The sequence below is a fragment of the Gadus morhua genome, chromosome 18 (genome assembly GCF_902167405.1).
Source record: "Gadus morhua chromosome 18, gadMor3.0, whole genome shotgun sequence".
Taxonomy (NCBI): domain Eukaryota; kingdom Metazoa; phylum Chordata; class Actinopteri; order Gadiformes; family Gadidae; genus Gadus; species Gadus morhua.
The window spans coordinates 10,347,706-10,363,617 of NC_044065.1; the positions used below are offsets into that span (position 1 = coordinate 10,347,706).

The 15,912-nt window shown below is 48.5% G+C and overlaps 1 protein-coding gene across 1 annotated transcript in view; it reads right to left on the reverse strand.

Annotated features, from left to right (window-relative positions):
• The window catches only part of LOC115531363 (testican-2), a 30,732-nt gene that overhangs the window by 2,794 nt on the left and 12,026 nt on the right, over window positions 1-15,912 (reverse strand). Inside the window, exons 2-9 of the mRNA XM_030340580.1 lie at window positions 12,252-12,260; window positions 11,138-11,183; window positions 6,361-6,475; window positions 4,426-4,534; window positions 3,645-3,759; window positions 2,534-2,653; window positions 1,885-2,103; window positions 649-711 (exon numbers count right to left, since the gene is read on the reverse strand). Coding sequence (XP_030196440.1) covers window positions 649-711; window positions 1,885-2,103; window positions 2,534-2,653; window positions 3,645-3,759; window positions 4,426-4,534; window positions 6,361-6,475; window positions 11,138-11,183; window positions 12,252-12,260 — 796 coding nt within the window. The remainder of the gene's footprint in view (window positions 1-648; window positions 712-1,884; window positions 2,104-2,533; window positions 2,654-3,644; window positions 3,760-4,425; window positions 4,535-6,360; window positions 6,476-11,137; window positions 11,184-12,251; window positions 12,261-15,912) is intronic.

Consider the following 15,912-nt stretch of genomic DNA (forward strand, 5'->3'; position numbering starts at 1 on the left):
GCCGCACTAATCACAGGTTTGAATTAAAACGGAACGGTGTTGGGTTCCGAGATTAGTAGCGCAGCGCGGCACGTGGCTCACGTTGTGTGTAGGTTTAATAGTGGCGACGGGGTGGCTTTGTGATGTAATTGTATTGTAATGTAAAGTGTGGTATGGTAGGCCCTTATTGTGTGGTGTGTTTCTTTTTTGTAGCGTTTCCATGGCAATGTTGAGAAGCTTGCTCATGTGTCAGGTGCATAAGTGCATATTAGCCGGTAAATGATATAAACTGTACTGTTATATATATATAATAGATTTAATATGTAGTCATTTAGCAGACGCCTTCAGCCAAGCACCTTACAGTGGATACAGAGACAGATCATAAAGGAGAAGGTAGGTGGTTGTGTTCAATGTGGTTTGAACGCATAACCTTTCGAGTGAGACTACAAAGTGGTTCAGGTGTTTGGTATTGTATTGATTCTGCTGTATTTACCATGATACGACAGGTTCCAGGTGCCTGTAAGGTGCTATATTTACCTGCATACTACAGATTCGAGGTGTATATAAGGTGCGGTATTTGCCTGTCTACTACAGATTCGAGGTGTATATAAGGTGCGGTATTTACCTGGATACTACAGATTCCAGATGTATCTAAGGTGCTGTATTTACCTGGCTTCTTCTTGGCCACTTCTTGAACCTGGATCTTCTCCAGCTCAGCGAGACAGGGGGGCTCTGGGAACACAGAAATGTTGAACTCTTAACTCGGGTCTCGATCAATGATTCCCATATTAACCGTGTGTTTAAGGAGATCGAGTGCTTCCAGTGAGATGTGACATGTTCAACGGCCCCTGAGAAGGTATTGATCGGCTGCCAGACGATTATTAGACTGAGAGTCTAATAAAATGATCGGTAATGACGGGATGAGACGTTATGTCATTTTAGTATTTTTCAAGATGGCCAGCGTCTCAAACGAGGCGGTTATTGCATCCTACACTTTGAATCTGTGTTTTTTGGAGGAAACAGGAGATTCTGAACGTTACCCTGACGTATTTCGTCTTCTGCCCCTAGGAGTTGTTGGACAGTGTGAGAACGGTCAACACCTTTCAAACATGCTACACAAATTACATTGCATGAACTCACAAACAGAGACACGGGAGAGAGAGAAAGAGAGAGAGAGAGGGAGAGGGAGAGAGAGAGAGAGAGAGAAAGAGAGAGAGAGAGAGGGAGAGAGAGAGAAATAAGTGACACCGATGTAATAAATCAGAGAGAGAGAGAGAGAGAGAGAGAGAGAGAGAAAAGTCGTTTTTAAGTATAAATCAAAACAAATCCCTTATGTTTAGTTCTGAAGTATTTATAGCAGGACTTTAAGCCAGGTGGGGACCTATTCCCAGCGCTGAATAATTTACGAATATAGTCAATGTAATCTAGGACAATGTAATGAAGGCCCAAGTTGGTGAAATGTCATGATGGACTAGTGAGGGACAAGAGCAATGGAAGCACTTAATTGTGTCACATTTAAAATACACAATGCAAAACTCGGGAGGACCACTGGTAAATGACTGTCTTCATCGCACATTAATTGTAGGCAAAGTCACCAAATGTTTAGCAAGAAATAGAGATGATGATGAATACAAAGCAAAATTTGAGAGCTCTCTGCTCGGTATTGGAACAGTATGTGATCCAGGGATGACGTCTTCCATTAAATCACTGATATATCGATTGTACTATTTCTACTAACTTATGGATTGAGATTCAAGGAATGAAATTATCATGACATTTAACAATACGTCATCCGCTAATGCCACGTTGCCATTCAATCTATATTTATAGTCAGTTTCCCTTCGTCCTACTCATGTCGTCCCATTTTCATCACCGATTGCGGTCGGCCATTTTGTGCACACTCACTTTCCCGCCAGAAGCAGAAGCACCATTCGGCCGTGGAGACCTTGCCGTCCTTGAAGCTGTCGCAGGAGTTGAAGAAGGGTCGGATGCACACTTCGTACTTGTCCAGGTTAATGGCGGCCAGCTCGCCGTGGTCTAGATAGAGGTCGCCGTTGCTGTCCAACTTGGAGAACATCCAGCCAATGGAGTCCTTGCAGCTGGCCACCAGGCTCTTGTCCAGCGCTGCGTGGGGAGATGGGAGTGGACGATAATTTGTTAAGTGTCCTCTGGTCAGGACCAATAGCGCTTAGCTTGTAAGTAACAGTTAATGCACAAGCGTTAATTCGACCTCTAATTTATTGATGATGTGTGATCATGCTTTCCACGTGGGTGCATGGGCATGTGTGTGTGTGCCTGCGCGCGTGTGTGTGTGTGCCTGCGCGCGTGTGTGTGTGTGTGTGTGCCTGCGCGCGCGCGCGTGTGTGTGTGTGTGTGTGTGTGTGTGTGTGTGTGTGTGTGTGTGTGTGTGTGTGTGTGTGTGTGTGCCTGCCTGAGTGCATGTGTGTGTGTGTGTGTGTGTGTGTGTGTGAGTGTGTGAGAGTGTTTGCACCACGTATTCGGAGGTGGTGAAGCATAGAGCAGCAACTTTTGGGACCACACGCTGCTAGCTGACCTGAGGCGGTGCCAGTGCCCGGTTTGCCCGAGTTGTTCTGCTTGGCGTTGCCATGGAGAAGCTGGAACCAGTCTCTCAGGCGGTCGCCCAAATCCGCCAAGTCCTGGCCGGTGCACGTCTCTGTTGTGGGAGAGGAGGACAGAAGAGATCCGCAGGGGTTGAACTTCAGGGAGCAGGACTTGGTTTGGGCCATTCGGTACCTTTAATGCCAACTGAGATTCTCAAAGAGATCGCTGTGTATGTTCAAATCACGTCCACAACCATTTTGCTATTTATATGTAGATATAAATATTTCTATTTCATACCTTATATTTTCCATTTTGATTTTATATTGTATTTTTATTGCTGTTTTTGGTTTTCTCTTGTTTATATAATTGTTCCTTATCACTTATAAAGCACCTTGGGATTATGTATTATTGTATATTTATTTCCTTTATCTATAATATTATTTCGTTTTTTCATTTACATTCTGTACAGTACAGTAGTTTTCCACACCTACATTCCCAATGCCTTACGCTGTGCTACAGAACAGCATTTCCACAATGTCACTTCATCACGGTCATCGGCCTGCTTCATTCCGAAAATAATGATGCCTAAATATGTATTTCATGTTTCCAAATGAGAAACATGAGGCTAGCATTTCATTCCATTGATTATTCCGCATTTTTCACAGGCCCGGGAGCTGCAGACAATCAATGCAGTTTGCCTCCAATGAGAGTATACACTCTAAATAATTAATCAGCACATGATTGAAAGGGCATTTCAGTGACACGGGGGGATATTTAGCTAAGCCCAATCTTTGAAATTGGTGACTATCGATCTAAAAAAGTTCAATATTGCATCCGCTGCATTCGTGGGGGAGGATAATATGGAGTCTCTGTTGTAATCTGAACACTGCGTTCATTTAGGTTAATCTTGCTTTGTCAGCGAGTTTGGTCAAGAGCCATTAAAGTGCCATGTCAGATGACTTTGCTTCGCCATACTTTACTGTAGCAAACTCAAACTCAACATCACAAAAAGGTTGGGACGTTTTGACCGGACGAATGGGGCAACGCAAACGCGGAATTAAATATTCAGAAAGGGGGTAAATGCAAAAACAACAAGGGTTTACCGTGTTTAGTCTCGGTGTTGGTGAACGGCACAGAGGGTGTAGAGCAAGGGCAAAAGCCGGCACACTTGATGCTCAGCTCCTTGCCTGACAGACACGCCTGCTGCTGCAACTTACACTGTCAGGGAGAGAGGGAGAGAGGGAGAGAGAGGGAGAGATAAGGAGATGCAGAGAAATACCGGCGAGGGGGGGAATGACGCGCGTAGAAAAGTGGAAAGAGAGATGGGACGGCGGAGGATGATGACGCCGTGTAGCTAAAACATTTATGGGGGTGACCGCGGAGAGAGAGGGAGGGAGAAAGGGAACAGAGATTGTTCATTCAGATGAGACAGTGCACTTAGTGTGTTAGGGGCGAGAGGGAGGGGTTGTGGCAGTGAGTTGTCATTTTCCTGCTGTGTTGTGAACTCGTTCAAGGTCAAAGTTAAACACAATACATAAATCGAAATATAATGCAAATAATTCAATGTACATTTAAAATAAAACCAGGCAGTGGCCGGCCGATGTCTGACGATCTCCGGGGAGTGATTAATCATGTGACTGCACACACCCAGAACCATCGCTCTCTGGAGTGATGAACGATGCTACCTGGCCATATATAGATATATAGATATATATCCAAACTTTTTTTTAAATGACTCCAGCAGTTTACTTCCTTCCTCTGAAGCCTTCTTCGGCCAAATGAATAAAGAACTATGTCCGGCAAGAGGAATACGACTACTGGAGGTAGGGAGAAAAAACTAACCAGAACCAGAGCCAGAACCAGATATGATCACAAGACGTTTACCTCCGATGCATAGTTGTGTCCGTCCGAGCCACACACGGGAGAGGACGCGGTCACAGGACAGGGCTTGCAGCTGCTGTCCCGGGTCTTCAGCGGCTCCGGCTGCCTGGCTCTTTGGATGTGATACAGAAAATGACATTTAAAAAACAAATGGCCAATGTCGTAGCATATGTCAGCCATGATCCAACCCGACCTGTGACATCCACTCCAGCTACATTGACTTATTCATTGTGTCCAATAAAGCAAACACAGGTCATGTGATAATATTGCCAACGCAGCATGTAGAACGTGCCTGAATGGAAAGTTGTTCTTCGACTGTATATCTTAAGAACACATTTACACCTTTGATTTATGAGTTCTGTGACTGAAACAACACACAGCACATATCAAAAGTATAAAACTCTTTACTGAACCCGAACTTGCTTCAATATCTACACATAACTTTGTGCCAAGGACCTCTTTCCAACTAGACCTCGAAGATTTGACTTTCCTGGCTAAACTCTGTTTATTTGTCAAAGATATAAAAAGCGATAACTATGTTGTATCGATGTGTTCCAGCAGAGACAACAGAGACTCATTAAAGAAAATCAAATGCACCAACAGCCATTAGGAAAACAGGATGGGGGGGGGGGGGGGAGGGGGTCTTGGCATCCTAATGATAAGACACGTAGGGTTTGAGTCACGCTAGAATGCGTACCTGTCATGGAACTGGACCCCTGCTTACTTTGTGACACTGACATGGTGATTAACGCCGTACAAGCACACAGCACGCCGCGTCTTGCTTCCCTGCTACCTAATGACGCTAGGCCGCTTCAGCAAGGCTGCTTTTGTACTTAGTACCGATTATGGCCTTGCCTAGTTGCTCTCACTATCTCCGAGGTGACTCAATAAATAAAAAGGGTCTTTATTGGAAAAGATAAATGCCACACGCAAATTTAAGAGATGGTAATGTTTCGGCCCGTTAATTCTTTTCTGACTGCAAATCAATTTTCTCCCGCCATATCCCCCCCCCCCCCCCCCCCCCCTAAAAGCTGAAGTCTAAATCACTGCCATGAGAATACTCGGGAATTCTCATGACCATGGCGATGCAAATGGCCAGGAGTCCAACAACACATTGGGGGAAGGCAGTCTTTATTCTTCATCATCTTCTCAAATTGACAAAACAACTTACCAACAAGTACGGCCGACTTGTTCGGACCACGTCTTCTGTCCACCTCCTTGATTAATCAGCGCATCTCTCAGCAGGAGTGTTCTAGCCCAAATGACATCACTCCTGACTCATGGCATTCTCTGGCACCGTTTCCCAGGCTACGATCAATAGATCTCCAGCCGGGCTGCAATGACCTTCTCTTTAATTCGGCTACACTTCAATACTCTACACTCTAACACAGCCTCACTGAGACAGCTATACTCTGATAGAGCTACACTGAGACAGCCACACTCTGGTACAGCCGAGACAGCTACACTCTAATACAGTTCCAATAAGACAGCTGCATTAATACAACTTTTCCACTACAGAAAAGCCCTGCCTCTCTCGGATCTAATAACAAGGATTGAATATGGGCTATTGGCCTTCCAGTTGGAGGAAATGTTCGAGGGAGGAGGTGGAAGGAGAGGGGCGAAAGGATGGGGGTACTTAGTTGACTACCCAGATTATTTCAGTTTTTAAACATACGTATCCTTTTTGGGGCATTCCGCTGCACCCGACCACTGAGCTATGGTGTGTTCGAGATGCATCGTACACCACACGCACGGGTTTCTCTTGTGACGCAATTTCCCGGCTTGTAGCACTTATAGCACTTCTGTCGAAGAAAGCTGGGAGATTTCCCAATTTGCAACTCGTGCGGACGGTGTACGATGCATCTGGAACACACCACTCGACCGCTACGTGCACGTTGAGTTTGAATGCTCCTTCAGACAGGCGTGTGTGGGCCTCACCTGTTCTCCAGCTTCTTCCGGTTGACGCACATGGCCCGCTGGTAGCCCTGGGCCACACACACCTTGTGGCGGCTGCATCGCACCTTCTGACACGGGTCCTTGGTGGTGTCCAGGGCTGCACACACACACACACACACGGGGGGGGGACAAGGAACCACAGCGTTGATACGATGTCACCACGGGATACGAGTACCCAACACCATGTTGTGTACAACATAACAACACAACACAATGGTGTGTTTTAGCGCTCTCGTGCTCTTTCTCTCTCTCGCTCTCTCTCTCCCTCGCTCTCTCACTCTAGATGTGCAAATATACAATATACATACATAGTTACATATAGTTGCGTGTGTGTGTTCGGGAGTGTGTGCGTATGGATCTGGGCGTGCGTGTTACGGGAGAGACACAACTTTCACAGTTGTTCTTTAGTGTTTGACGGACAAAGAGGAAAGAGGTCAGATGTGATCGGAAAGGATCTGTGGTGCCAGCTAGATTCCCTGTCCGCGCGGCGCCGGACCCGTCTGCAGGCCCAGGGTCCGGGCCGGGTGGAGCATCTCTGCTGACCCCGGATCGCCCTGATAGAGCTTAACGCGGCGGGGGTCCAGAGTGTGCAGGACTGTCTTTCACTGACATCACGGCAGAAAACAAGGAGGCCGACCTGTCATGAGTGAGGCGCCGCCTGGTCAATCGCACGGCAGGGGGTCTCCAGAGGCGGGCTTCTGGTTAATCGCCCCCTACCCCCACGCATGCAGGGTTCGATTCAACATGTCTTTTCTCCCTCCGCTTGTCATGTCGAACTGGACTCTCGCCCTCCCTGATCGCTGCCTTACTTTTTCATCCATCTCTCTTTCTGTGTGTCTGTCCGTTCCATCTGCCTGCTCGTCAGTCCGCTTGTCTGTTTATTCACCCGGCCTGTCAGTCTGTGTGTCTGCCTGCCCTGCCTTCCCGTCTGTCTGGCTGTTCGTCTGTCCTTTCTGCTCACTCTCCTCTTCACTCTCCTGCTATTAATCCTCTCTTCCTTGTAAGTCGAAGGGAGCATTCGACGGTGCTCTCGGTTTTTCCTGCCCGTGGCGTCTTCAAACATCCTCACGTCCTCCCCTTTCCCAAACGGGCGCCTCCACCAACACCTCCACCACCACCACCACCACCACCACCACCACTACCAACAGCGCTGCCCGCTGCGGGGGCCAGTGAGGGGGTGAGTGACAAGCCACCATCGCCGGGGGAGACGGTTAAGGCCGTGAGACACTGAGTCAGCCTGAAGCAGATGCCGGCCAGAGTCTACCCCTCCTGGCCTCACCGGCGGACAGGCTGGCAGCGGGCCAGGCCTCCCAGTGCGTACGCCCTAGTAGGTGGTGTCCTTAGGCTCCACAGAATGAGGTGTGGGAGGAACGGGTTCGGAGAGAGGAGGACTTCGGAGGCCTTGCACTGGAAGCGGAGGATGAGAGCAATGTCGAGCTTGCACGAGCACCTGCTTTGCGTTTCATTTTTGGTTGATTTACATTTGGTTGTACTTAAGCTCGTTTAAAGAATAGATGGTGAGTAAATCGAACCGTATTCTCACAGGGAAAATATTGAAAAACAGGTCTGTATCGTGCGTTCATTAGATTCAAGTCATCCAGGGTCCATATCAAAGCAACATGAGCTTCAAATGGATACCCAGTCCTCCTGCACATACGTTAACCTGTTCAAGGGGAAGGAATTAAGAGTCTGTTTGAGCTGAATGCTATTGAACTTGAAAGAGATCTTGCACAAAACAAGTTTTCTGATGATTCCCATGCTCACTAAGGGTGGATCTGGCTGATATGTACAGAACCAAGTAGCCAGCCATGAGTTCTGGAGACATACGACCTGTCGTTCCTAGTCCGCAGCAATCCCAGTCCGCAGCAATCGCTCTGAACTGAATTTATGAATTAATTAATGAATTAAAGAAATGGGAACCTGCTGTGTGCTCAGACATATAGGCTCAGTATGACTCCCCAACAAGGCCTTTCTCTTGAATCGGAAATTTTCAAATCGAATTACTTACTTTTCCAAAATATAAATAATATAAATAATTATATTTAGGCAAGGCAAGGGAATAATACTATTTCAATGCTAATATTGGCCTCAGTTTGGTCACAGAACGGTTTCAAAACCACTCATACAGATTTCAAGGCTTTTTGCAGCCTATCTCCGAACCAAAAAACAATGATATACCGTGCAAATTACAGAGAGGCTGGGCCGCATTTCCGGCTAACCCTGAAATAAGAAGCCATCTTTATCCTCCTCATCTTTTATTCCATACTCGTGCTTTTGTGGCGCCGAGCAAACGAGCGCCGCTAGACGCCGAGGTTCCTCCCGCGGAGAGAGGGCTACGCTTCACCTCGGCTGTGCCACACGGCTCCAGCCTAATATAAGTAGCTCTCACGTTCCCATAGAAACCAAGCCCAGAGGGGCGGTGATTTCCGAGTCCCCTGTCACGCTGATGTGTTTATGAACCCTCCGCGGGGTCGGCCCTTTATGTCTGCTTCTCTTCACTGTCGTAAGAAAACGAAAAAAAGTAAATAATCAAGAAGTATAGAAACGAAAGCGTGCGTGTATAAAGACACGAGTATAGATTTTTCGGCCCCCATCGGCTCTCCCTCCTCTACTGGTTTCTCCCCCCTCCCTTCCTTCCCGCCGTTTCATTTCTTTCCAGACTCCTCTGCAGGGTATATGAGTGTCTATGTGGTGGGGGTTTGATTCCTCCTGTAATCAAGTCAACAAGAAACCAAAGTCGGAAAAAACAACAACCCAACAGGACGTGACTAGGACGAGCCTACAGCCAATTTCTGGGTTATCGTGCGGTGATCAAAATCACTTCCAAGAGTGCCTGAGGGGGGAAGGAGGGGTGGTTCTGTTCCCTGTTCTCCGTGTTCAGATCCCAGCTTGGGTGTCTGACGATAAACGGTTGGATACGGTGCGACACAGAATGGTCGGCCCTTGTCGACCATTTGCTTTGGCACGCGTGGGTCGATGAAACTCTCGACCAGTTGCGAACAAAGATTGACGAGAGCTGTTTTTATCGCATTGGAAGAAAATTGAAGTCGACTCTGAGATGACAAGCATGATCGTACTGACGGAAAGGGACTGGGTATCAAAGTGGGTTTTGTTCAAATTCATGGAGGAAAGAATGGGTCGGTTGACAGCTGCAACTGCATTTGTTCTTTTGGGTTAGCAGAATCTGCTTTTTTTTATTTTGCCAAGAAGATCTGCACATACTTATAAGGTAGGTGACTTGGTGAGGTTGCTTGCGCTGGTTATGAAGCAACACAATGGACCAGAAGTATTACAACAAAATATGAATTAATACATTCAAATATTTGTTCATACATGAGTATTGCAAGTTTATATTATACCCACATCTACAGTTTGATTACACACTAACTTACATACCTACTCTATGGAATAATTCATGGTACAAGTGATGTAACATGAATCCAAGGCTTGAACTGTAATACAAGCAACGCTCGCAGCCGCTACTGAAAGCCTCGTTGGTTATTTTCTGATCCCCTCTTTCGATATGCGAGCGCTAGGCAACTATCGCTAAGGATTTAAATGTATCCGAGCTGAGCCTCGCCACATGTCAAGTCTCCTCTCCCTTGATGAGCCACTGTGATACCCCTCAAAAACACATGCCTTATTAGATTCAGCCCACAGCACACGCACTGTCATCTCCCTCTCTCTCCCCCTCTCCCCCCTCTCTCTACCCCTCTACCTCCCTCCCCCCCCCCCCCTCTCTCTCTCTCTCTCTCTCTCTCTCTCTCTCTCTCTCTCTCTCTCTCTCTCTCTCTCTCTCTCTCTCTCTCTCTCCCCGTTGGACGTCTCTCTAGTCTAATGTAAGACCCCAGAGAGACAGTTGAATCCTGGGCAGTTGCCCCGCGCTGCCCGCTGCATCCTCAATGAGCATCGGCCGGTCGCCGTCGACTACGGCCCCCGGACACCAGTCCCACCGGGAGTTGAAATGGAGAATTAAATCAATGCTATTCAAATGAACTTTATTTATTTTTTGCCCATTCCTGCGACAAGTGAGGCGCGGGGGGGGGGGGGGGCTAGGGGTGGTAGATTACATTAGGGATTCTCGCCGTCAACCCGCCCCCACCCACCCACCAGCAGATAAACATATTGAAAGTACGGTAGGTACGCCACATGGCCCCGTGGGGTCAAGTCCTCCCACGCACCACGTCTCAACAGCAACACACACTACCCCCCCCCCCCCCCCCCCGGGCCTTCCCTAATTGTCTAGCGTGCACGTGAATGCTAATGCCGTAGCCTCAACCTCAACCTGCTAAGCCTATAGCCTTCCACAAGGCCCCCACGCCTCTTCGTATCTGCGATGTGTCAGAGAGCTATTTGGTTATTTATTTTGGACTAGAAGACCCCTGAGGTGAAAGGGGTCCTCGTGGAAGCTATGCCCCCCCCCCCGAAGCAACAGAGGCAATTACAGCGGGCTCTACGAGCGGATACGGCCATTAACGGATCTTACTTCGGGCTCAAGCCAGAACCAGTCGCACCACCACCACCACCACCTCCACCACCACCACCACCACCACCACCAACACCACCAACACCACCACCTCCACCACCACCACCACCACCACCACCACCACCACCACCAACACCACCACCACCTCCACCACCAACAACACCACCGCCTCTGGCCCACAACGCAACAGTGTTCTGCTTCACCCTGCTCCCTGTGGGAATCCACCGGTACAACGCTTCAAGACAAACGCAGGCTTGCACTTTCGTTACTTACTTTCGTCTGAGCCAGTGGTCTCGTCCAGGGTTTTGATGTAGTCATCCTACAAAGAGAAAACAATATCGGGGGTCAATGTTTCCGTTATTATTCAAGGTTGAGCTTGGTATCACAACAGACCATGCAGGGGGTTGCAAAACAATAGGCACTGTACCGACATGAGCAGATAAAGTGCATAGTCAAAACGGTGAAATTGAGACTCGTACTAATCCTAATCGAGTTGCTGGCTTTTATATCTTATGTGATAGCATCTCCTAGGAAGTGTTGGTTGCTTTTCATGCAGAACCTTTTCCAACGTTAGTCTGGAAAGACAATCTCCATGTTGGATGTTCAAAGGAAAGTAGCAGAGGCTAAGTGGCTGAAGACCTGAAACATGTTTCACCGCGTTGTTGCTGAGGGAATATTTGCTAAATCAAACCATTTTATTTTTAATCATTTCAATCTCGTGTCCCTGGTGAGGCGAGCCAGAATAAAAATAAAAGCATTCATCTGCCCATTGGTCTCTCTATTCTGACCCATTTGTCTCCGGGTGAGGGGGTTCAGTGACAGAAAAGCTGTTACAACAGCACTAAGACACGCCAGGGACTCTGCACAAGTCGAGTGCTGCCTGGTATGTCGCACAGCTCACATCCGAATGTATTCAGAATAAGGCTTTGTAAGAGCTTTTGAACGTTTCGGCAGCCCAGCTAACAGGATTTGAACGAATTCTGGAGCGTATTCTGAATAACAAGGATAGAGGCCTGTTAACATCTTATTTGGAATTATTCTGTTTGGTTCAGTTTGTATCTTATTTCAATATCTTATTAGGAATTATTCTGTTTTGTTCAGTTTGTATCTTATTTCAAAATCTTATTGGGAATTATTCCGTTTGGTTCAGATGATATCTCATTTCAAAATCTTATTTGGAATTATTCATTTTGGTTCTGATTATTCATGATCGTAGGTGCGTATCAAAGTACAGTCAGAGGTTGTTTTATTAAGATCTATTTAGTGATGAAAAGTACAGAGAGAGAGAGTCTCAAGCATCTATCTGCACAGGGGAACATTTCTCGGGTGAATACAGATAGTCAACCGTTAACAGAGAAAAAGCTAAAAGAACAGAGCAGTCACTCACCTCCACTTCCTGCAGCATTGAAAAGGCACGAGGGAGGGAGAGAGAGAGAAAGAGAGAGAAAAAGATTGTGAAAAACATGGAAAAACATAACACTACAGAACAGGCATTTGTTTACATTTGCAGCATGGTTGGGTGGTGGGGTGATGGTGGTGTGTGTACGTGTGTGTGTGTTTGTGTGTGGGGGGAGGGGGCAGTAGATCTGGTTTTATTGCACTTCTGGCAGTGCTGAAACGGCGGGGCCCTTAACCGCACACTGATTGCAAATACAAGCACTGTTCTCCGCCGCTCTCCGGGGACGGCACAGCAACACAACTCATTCACGGAGGATTACGCGCCACCTCGTTTACCGGTGATCATGGCGCTGGCCCAGGGTCCCTGAACGCCTGCGCTCGCTCCTCGCTTTATGTCCGTTTAACAAGACCCGTGCCAAACCTCTCCCCATCCTCCTCCCCCTCCTCCTCCTCCCGCTCCCCTCCTCCTCCCCCTCTTCCTCCTCCCGCTCCCTCTCCTCCTCGACCTCCTCCTCCTCCTCCTCCCGCTCCCCTCCTCCTCCCCCTCTTCCTCCTCCCGCTCCCTCTCCTCCTCCTCCTCCTCCTGCCCCCCTCCTCCTCCCCCTCTTCCTCCTCCCGCTCCCTCTCCTCTTCCTCCTCCTCCTCCCTTCGCCACCGATCGAAGCCCGCTGTTGGATACTCCCTGTGAGATATGGCCGCGGCCTTGACTTAACACGCGTCGCCGGGGGCGCCAGGCCTTCGACGTCGACGGGCAGACGAAGTGATTGAGCCTCCCTTAAAGCCGCGGCCCCCCTGGTCCCGACCCCCCCCCCCCTCCCCGCCCATTCCCAGCCTCTTGTCACGTCCACTAAACACGACATTGACATCTCCGGGACAGATGCGGCGTCCGTAAAAATAAAGAAAATACGACCTTGAGCTAACAGGTAGGGAGCCGAGAGCAGTTTTTTCCCGTTGCCCGTTTTGCTTGCTTGGCTTCACTCCAGGAGGTGTTTCTCATCCCCCCCCCCCTCTGGTGTCCCCATGCCCTTTATATCATCCAGTCCCCGCTCCCCGGTGCTGTGTTTAGGCAGGAGAATTACGAGACCTCGGCGGTTTTATTTCGGTGAATCATGGCCCGTAAATACATGCTCATGTACAAGACAAAGCGTGTGGCAGCAGCAGCAGGTTAAATATACCGGCCAGGTTAAATACGTACTGTCAGCGCGGGGGACTAAGTAAGGGTATCACGGCTGGAGTAAATATTAACTACAGGCCCGCAGCAGGACGCTGGTTCGAGTCCCCCCCCATCATCCCTGAGGGTCCTTCTCTGCAGTAATTGTTGTTGTTTTATTGATGCATTAAAAGAAAAAGGACACTGGTACTACTGCATCTTATCAAAGGTGGTATACCCGTATTATTAAACACAGCCTCGGAGTCACCGGGATGTCTTTAATCAGTGCAGCATCGACCTCCACGCCGCTTCTACCTCCACTACGTCCCAACATTCCACTCGCTCACAAATGCAGAAGGAATCAAATGATAATAAAGTGGCCTGGGGGCTAAATAATGTGGAACAGTTATTGCGATGTCATTCTTAAGACTCCATTACCCAGAGGAGATGTGGCTGTGCTCGGTGTGCTGTGAAGACAACCCCCCCCCCCCCCCACAACAGTATGGGGCTGGAGTCCTTATCTCCCCCCAACAGCGTGGTGACAGTCAGCAAGGACAGCAGGGAGGGTGGGGAGCCCTTCAACAAGGTTAAAAGCTACACACACACACACACACACACACACACACACACACACACACACACACACACACACACACACACAAACATGCGCGCATGCACACATACTGGCACACACAAACAAGGGGACGCACACACAAACACAGATACACACACACACACACACACACACACACACACACACACACACACACACACACGAACAAATATGCGTGCATGCACACATAATGGCAAACACAAACACAGGGGACGCACACACACACAGAGTCGTAAACTCTTACGCACGTGCAAAAACACACACACAAACACACTCCATCAACTAAACATGCACACACTCATACTTGGATGGTCCCACATGGATGCAAGCTGCGAACAACACTCACGCACACACACACACACACACACACACACACACACACACACACACACACACACACACACACACACACACACACACACACACACGCACATACAAACACATACACACACACACACACACACCACACACACACATAGCTGAGTGTGCACACTCACTCCACACTCACAACACATGCACACGCTTGAGCAGACACCCACCCACACACACAGGACCACAGGGGACAGAGAGAGGGAGGGCAATAGAGAGACAGAGACAAACAGAGAGACAGAGGCAGAGAGAAAGACATAGAACGATAGAGACACAGACTGAGATAGAAACAGAACGAGAGATGGAGAAAGAGCGAGAGATAGCGATAAACAGAGAGAGAGAGAGAGAGAGAGAGAGAGAGAGAGAGAGAGAGAGAGAGAGAGAGAGAGAGAGAGAGAGAGAGAGAGAGAGAGAGAGAGAGAGAGAGAGAGAGAGAGAGAGAGAGAGAGAGAGAGAGAGAGAGACAGAAACAGAGAGAGAGAGACAGAGAGAGAGAAACAGAGAGAGAGAGACAGAGAGAGAGAAACAGAGAGAGAGAGACAGAGAGAGAGAAACAGAGAGAGAGAGACAGAGAGAGAGAAGGACATATTAACAAAAAGGGAGAGAAACATAGCGGGAGGAGGCAGCAGCGAGCGAGGCCAGCTGGGAGGGCATATGATAGGGGAGGAGCGGCTCCCCTGGGCCATGTGTTCCGTATCATGGACACCACCTCTGCCGACCGTTTGTCAACAGGGCTGCGGCGCGGCTGCTGTGGAGCAGCGAGGCTAATAGAGCTTGACTACCCAGATGCTGTTACGGGGTCCGCGCGGACCGCCAACGGCCTGCCCCCCCTAGCCCTGACACCGCTGGGCCGCCAGCCAACGTTCAGGCTGACGTCTCTCCGCAGCCCTGGAGCCACCGGGGAGGTCTGGCGCGGATGTCATGGCCGCGGATGCCTTTTTTGTAGGCTGGCAGGCTCTGGGCTGTGTAGCGTGGTATGAAGCACACCGCACCGCACACAGAACACATGGAGCACTGCACCACTGCGGTGCACACTAATAGGTTCATTTCTCTATATTTGTTTATTCGTATTGCACTTTGTCAACGTCAATTCAGTTTCAATTTCATTGGTAATTCAAAAATATATTCTGTTTCGACTTTCCGATGATAGAAAAATGCTAAAATAATCCATGCCATGGCTTGGATTATTATTATCCATTGCCACGCCGCGAGGCAGTTCATCAAATACACAAAATCGAGACATAACACGACGTACACCAGCCAATCCAGAGAATAGAACAACAAGAATCTCTAGATAACAAATACCCAGCAATCAAAATGTAAATAGATGCGGGGTAAGACAATTCAGTCTACTCCGAATGTTGTTGTTCTGAGAGGCATTGGAGCATGGCGGACCTGCTGCTTACCAGAGAGAGATTCATACACACACACACACACACATACACACACACACACACACACACACGCACACACACACACGCACAGTAAGTAATAAGAATGTCACAGCAGCACAGGATG